The following is a 6,215-nucleotide window of genomic DNA, read 5'->3' on the forward strand; positions in this document are numbered from 1 at the left end:
GAAGTTGAGAAAACAAAGAGAGATCATTGTCGGACAGTTCCAACTTGGAATCTCTGGGCCTACACCAAAACCTTAACTCTGGTACTCCTCTAATCAAAACAAATCGTTTTAGACACTGAGGGAATGACTGAAGAAAGCTCCCTCCTGTTCTTTTTACCTTCTCAAACAGAGAAAAGGTATTTTATTCAGCACATATGCTACGGTTTACTTACCATGCCTTGTCATTAAGTTAACGCTAAAATGTACATGGTGAAAATGTTTGGGATAACATTCGATACATATGGCATATAGCTTGTAGCAATGTTCCCACTTGGGGCCGAATTCTAACTTGAGATACTGTCTGTGCGCGTATCTCAAAAGATTCATTTAAAAATCACACATTGATATCAGTGCGAGAAATATTCCAAGTTAGGATTGGCCCCTTGTCCTAAACACAGACTTTAGCGGTAAATGCCTTTTGACAGGCCACCGGTGTTGTGTGAGAAAGTGCTCATCATTCAAAATGTGTCCCGCGACAGCATGCTTCTCACACCAAAGCAATTCGACCAAAGTGAACCCAAAAAAGACACGGAAATACACCCACAGCCACCAAGCCAGAAACATACCACATCCCAAATGTTTTTAAACTGCATGTTTGGTCATTGTGATCTTGTCAGACGCTCCCTTGTGTTTGTTTATGTTTCAGAGTGTGTGAGTGAGTGAGTAGAAAAGAGGGAAAGAGTACAGCCAAGCTGTCAGGAAGCGTTGGGAGGCACAGCGCGACAGACAGACTCTGACATCATCTCCTCTGACTCAGGGGTCAGGGATTGCAGACGAAAGGGCAGGGAGGTCATAGACTCACCCCTGAGACATGCCATGTAAACAGACACTCAGATACAGGACATCACAATGACCACTACATAGACCACTATAAGTGAAGGCTGTGCAGACAACGGCAGGGAGACAACACACTGAAAGATTTCAACACACACACTCCAAAAACAAACAGGATTGTGCTCTCTTGTGTGTGAAGACGTGAAAAGAGCCGAGGCCCAACCCAGCACCAAATCGACCCCACATGTACACAGACACACGCGCACGCAAAAGAGGTATGCACAACTAAACACACACACACACACAATACTGACCAGCTCGCTCTCATAGTAATTTTCCCAGTGGAGTCTGTGAGATTTCTTTGTCATCTGGAAGTAAGGTAGAGGGGGTTAGAGAGAGGTATGTATACACACACTCAAAACACACTCACTCAACTGACTCGGAGATGACGCATACTGTTAATACACGGGGGAAGATTCACTAAACTGGTCTAAACACACACACACACACACACACACCACAAATCCCCAAAGCTGCGATAATTAAATCCAAAAAAATGAATGACTCAACTAGTTTGAATTGGGAGAAAGATCTCAGTCTTTCCAAGAACATTTTGAGCGAAAGAGAGGGAGAGAACAGAGGGTGACACACTCCAGACTCTCTCTCTCTCTGTGGACACATGGACACAGGAAGGACGCAAGAGTAACAGAACTGCTCAGCTATGGGAGGAATTCACACCCTGCTCCCAGATAGGGTTAGGAGTGTTCACCGGAGATGGGCTACATAGACAGACACATGCAAATGCTGCCATGCATTGCACATGACAGCTTATAGGAGAAAAGACAACCGCAATCTGTTTAGGAGAATGTCCTTTGTATTGTGCACGTGTTTCGCAGACACGTATACGGTCCGGGTCATACAGAGCGAGAGAAAGACAGAAAGAGCGACAGAGATAAAACACAGACCGCTTTACACACCATAAACACACATGCCATCGTCACACGCGCGCACACACACACACCACACTGCCAGCTCTGCTGCACACGCCAGGAATCGAGATTAACTCTCCACTCGTGCTGTCGCCATGGAAACAGCGGTGCAGAGTAACAGACGGTGTGGAGCTGGGTTTGTTGTCGTGGGGATTAGGGGTGTTTTGGGGGAAGAGGAGGAGGAAGAAAGAAAAAAAAACATACTTTTTTGGGATGCCAAAAAATAACCAAGGAACAAAGGATGCAGATTTTCACCAGTGTCCTGTGAATCTGAATATGCATCTGTTGCCAAAGTAGGCAGATGTGTGTACACACACGCACGAGCACACACACACACGCACGCGAGCGCACACACACACGCAAGCTCACACACACACACACACAGTAGTGGTGCTGTGAACAGACGCACACTCGGAATGTGGGTCAAAGCAATCAGCAGCCAGAGGTGTTGAGACGGGCTCCATTTAGGAACTGAAGCGCGAGACAAACATCCAACTGAAGTGCAACCATTAGCATCACCTGCAGTCTAAACAGCGCTCTCGCTATTACATGTGTCCACAGGATACACACACACGAATACACCCATACTACATCCTGATTCCGTGTGTGTGTGTGTGTGTGTGTGTGTGGGGAGAGCCCACCTGGTTGAGGTAGTGGTACTCCTCAGGTTTGAGCAGGTGGAAGGCCTTCCTCTCCTCCTCACTGGCTCCAGCCAACAGGTAGTAGAACACATGGTAGTTCCTGGAGAGAGGAGGGAGACACAGGGTTGCCAAGGTCGTGTTCAATATGGCACACAACCGAACACGTTTTAAAACAATTTGCAACGGAAAGAGAAAAGCGTTTCTTATCGGACTGGTCCATGTCGTCCCTTCCCCTGTTTCAGTCTGTTTTCTTATGTTTGATGCCCAATGAACACAACCCAGATTGAGGTAAAAACAGATTTGCCAGATTGACATATTTAACATGAGACTTTCTGACACAGTATAGAATAGGAGAGTTTTACTGAGTGGGCCAATGGGTTAGAAAGAAGAACCAGACGGATGATTGAACTGAGTCTTGACCACATTGACTTGTCACATGTGGATTTAGCACATTGCTGTCAACACAATACAGTGTTGTACACACACTTAGCTTAAGTACAGAGCTGTCCTGTTGACAGCAACGCATGACTAGAGCCGAAAATTGGAATTTAAAATGTGCAACACGCACATTTACATTTACATTTAAGTCATTTAGCAGACGCTCTTATCCAGAGCGACTTACAAATTGGTGCGTTCACCTTAAGACATCCAGTGGAACAGCCACTTTACAATAGTGCATCTAAATCTTTTAAGGGGGGGTGAGAAGGATTACTTTATCCTATCCTAGGTATTCCTGAAAGAGGTGGGGTTTCAGGTGTCTCCGGAAGGTGGTGATTGACTCCGCTGTCCTGGCGTCGTGAGGGAGTTTGTTCCACCATTGGGGGGCCAGAGCAGCGAACAGTTTTGACTGGGCTGAGCGGGAACTGTACTTCCTCAGTGGTAGGGAGGCGAGCAGGCCAGAGGTGGATGAACGCAGTGCCCTTGTTTGGGTGTAGGGCCTGATCAGAGCCTGGAGGTACTGAGGTGCCGTTCCCCTCACAGCTCCGTAGGCAAGCACCATGGTCTTGTAGCGGATGCGAGCTTCAACTGGAAGCCAGTGGAGAGAGCGGAGGAGCGGGGTGACGTGAGAGAACTTGGGAAGGTTGAACACCAGACGGGCTGCGGCGTTCTGGATGAGTTGTAGGGGTTTAATGGCACAGGCAGGGAGCCCAGCCAACAGCGAGTTGCAGTAATCCAGACGGGAGATGACAAGTGCCTGGATTAGGACCTGCGCTGCTTCCTGTGTGAGGCAGGGTCGTACTCTGCGGATGGAGCCCATCTGATATCTGATATCTCCCGAAGCAAAAGTGTGGTCTCTTACGACCGTGAAAGCAATAGGCAAACCCTGTAGAGACTCAATCCGCGCAACACATTATAGACAGCGAGAGGTTGCATTTCCAGTGAAAACAAACAGTACGTCGCCAAAGTATTAAACCATGATTAGGCGTGACAAAGACTGGGAGCTTTCAAGTGTGTGTGTCTATGTGCGTCCAAGATAAAGAACTGTACATTTGTACTTCGGTAGGTTCAAGACTTGGTCTAAAACATAACTTATTGGAGTGGACACTGTGGTTAACAGTGATCTCTCTCTCTCTCTCTCTCGCTCGCGCTCTCTCTCTCTCTCTCTCTCTCGCTCTCGCTCTCTCTCTCTCTCTCTCGCGCTCTCTCTCTCTCTCTCTCTCTTTCGCTCGCGCTCTCTCTCGGGGGGGGGGGGGTCTAAAGGAGAAGGCTGGGAGGTCTGGTTTGAGTTTGAGCCGCATCAATATGGCCGCCTGTGCAGCCATCACGGTGAAATGGAAACCTTGGTGGCCAGCGGGGCCAAATTCAGGGCTTGGGGGATAAAACAACCACGATTTTAAACCTATTAGGGATTTTGTGATTTAGCGATGAGGTGGTGTGTATGTACGTGTATGTGTCTGAGTATTCTGGTTGCACAACCTGTCAACAACATGTTTATGAACATAAATGTAAAAAAAAAAAGTTCAACAATACTGGTTATGTAGTTAATAGCCTACGTTTATGATATTACATAACCACAATAATGATAATGATTCAACTTGAGGGAAAAATATAAGACACATTATGAGCAAGCAATGAGAGAGGCCGTTATTCTGACAGCTATTCTTGTCTATTTCGGATGTACATCAGATATCCTGTGTGGAGTTTGAGGAAATTAAGATGGCTTATGGGTAATTGAGTGTCAGAGAACAACTGAAAGTTACTTGGAATATCAACTCAGTGGCCTGAGCGGTTAGAGTGAGATTGGAAGGTTGGGGATTTGATCCCAGGTCAAGTCATACCAAAGACTTGAAGAATGGTACTCAATATATATCAAGCTGCGTCACGCTACAGAAAAAAGAGATTAGCTCCTGACCTACAGGCCTTTATTGTCCAGGCTGTCCCATGTACAGTATATAGAAACATTAAAACACTGGTCCCTTACCGTTTCTTTTATACTGTTTTTCATACTGTGTGTGTGTGTGTGTGTGTGTGTGTGTGTATACACACACAATATATATATGAGATTCTTCAAAATAACTACCATTTGCCTTGATGACAGCTTTGCACACTCGTGGAATTCTCCCAACCAGCTTCATGAGGTATTCACCTGGAATGCATTTCAATTAACAGGTGTGCCTTGTTAAAAGTTAATTGGTGGAATTTCTTTCCTTCTTAATGTGTTTGAGCCAAATCAGTTGTGTTGTGACAATCTGGGAGTGGTATACAGAAGAAAGCCCTATTTGGTTAAAGACCAAGTCCATATTATGGCAAGAACAGTTCAAATAAGCAAAGAGAAACAACAGTCCATTACGTTAAGACATGAAGGTCAGTCAATTTGGAAAATTTCAAGAACTTTGAAAGCACAGTCGCAAAAACCATCAAGCACTATGATGAAACTGGCTCTCAGGAGTACCGCCACAGGAAAGAAAGACCCAGAGTTACCTCTGCTGCAGAGGATAAGTTCAAGAGAGTTACCAGCCCCAGAAACTACAGCCCAAACAAATGCAACACAGAGTTCAAGTAACAGACACATCTCAACATCAACTGTTCAGAGGAGACTGCGTGAATCAGGCCTTCATGGTCGAATTGCTGCAAAGAAACCACTACTAAAGGACACCAATAAGAAGAAGAGACGTGCTTGGGCCAAGAAACACGAGCAATGGACATTGGACCAGTGGAAATCTGTCCTTTGGTCTGATGAGTCCAAATTTGAGATTTTTTGTTCCAGCCGCCGTGTCTTTGTGAGATTCCAAGTAGGTGAACGGATGTGTGGTGTGTGGTCCCCACCATGAAGCATGGAGGAGGAGGTGTGATGGTGCTTTGCTGGTGACACTGTCAGTGATTTATTTAGAATACAAGGCACACTTAACCAGCATGGCTACCACAGCATTCCGCAGCGATACGCCATCCCATCTGGTTTTGGTTTGCGCTTAGTGGGACTATCATTTGTTTTTCAACAGTACAATGACTCAAAACACACCTCCAGGCTGTGTAAGGGCTATTTGACCAATGAGAGTGATGGAGTGCTGCATCAGGTGACCTGGCCTCCACAATCACCCGACCTCAACCCAACTGAGATGGTTTGGGATGAGTTGGACCGCAGAGTGAAGGAAAAGTAGCCAACAAGTGCTCAGCATGTGTGTGAACTCCTTCAAGACTTTTGGAAGAGCATTTCTCATGAAGCTGGTTGAGAGAATTCCAAGAGCGTGCAAAGCTGCCATCAAGGCAAATGGTAGCTACTTTGAAGAATCTAAAATATATTTTGATTTGTTTAAACAATTTTTTGGTCACT

The 6,215-nt window shown here is 45.9% G+C and overlaps 1 protein-coding gene across 6 annotated transcripts in view; it reads right to left on the minus strand.

Moving 5' to 3' along the window:
- The window catches only part of myo9ab (myosin IXAb), a 220,952-nt gene that overhangs the window by 106,022 nt on the left and 108,715 nt on the right, over positions 1-6,215 (minus strand). For all 6 annotated transcript variants that reach the window (XM_065022697.1, XM_065022695.1, XM_065022694.1 and 3 more), the window contains exons 5-6: positions 2,444-2,543; positions 1,128-1,181 (exon numbers count right to left, since the gene is read on the minus strand). In XM_065022697.1, the coding sequence (XP_064878769.1) occupies positions 1,128-1,181; positions 2,444-2,543 (154 nt within the window). The remainder of the gene's footprint in view (positions 1-1,127; positions 1,182-2,443; positions 2,544-6,215) is intronic.

The sequence above is a fragment of the Oncorhynchus nerka genome, linkage group LG9a (genome assembly GCF_034236695.1).
Source record: "Oncorhynchus nerka isolate Pitt River linkage group LG9a, Oner_Uvic_2.0, whole genome shotgun sequence".
Lineage (NCBI taxonomy): Eukaryota > Metazoa > Chordata > Actinopteri > Salmoniformes > Salmonidae > Oncorhynchus > Oncorhynchus nerka.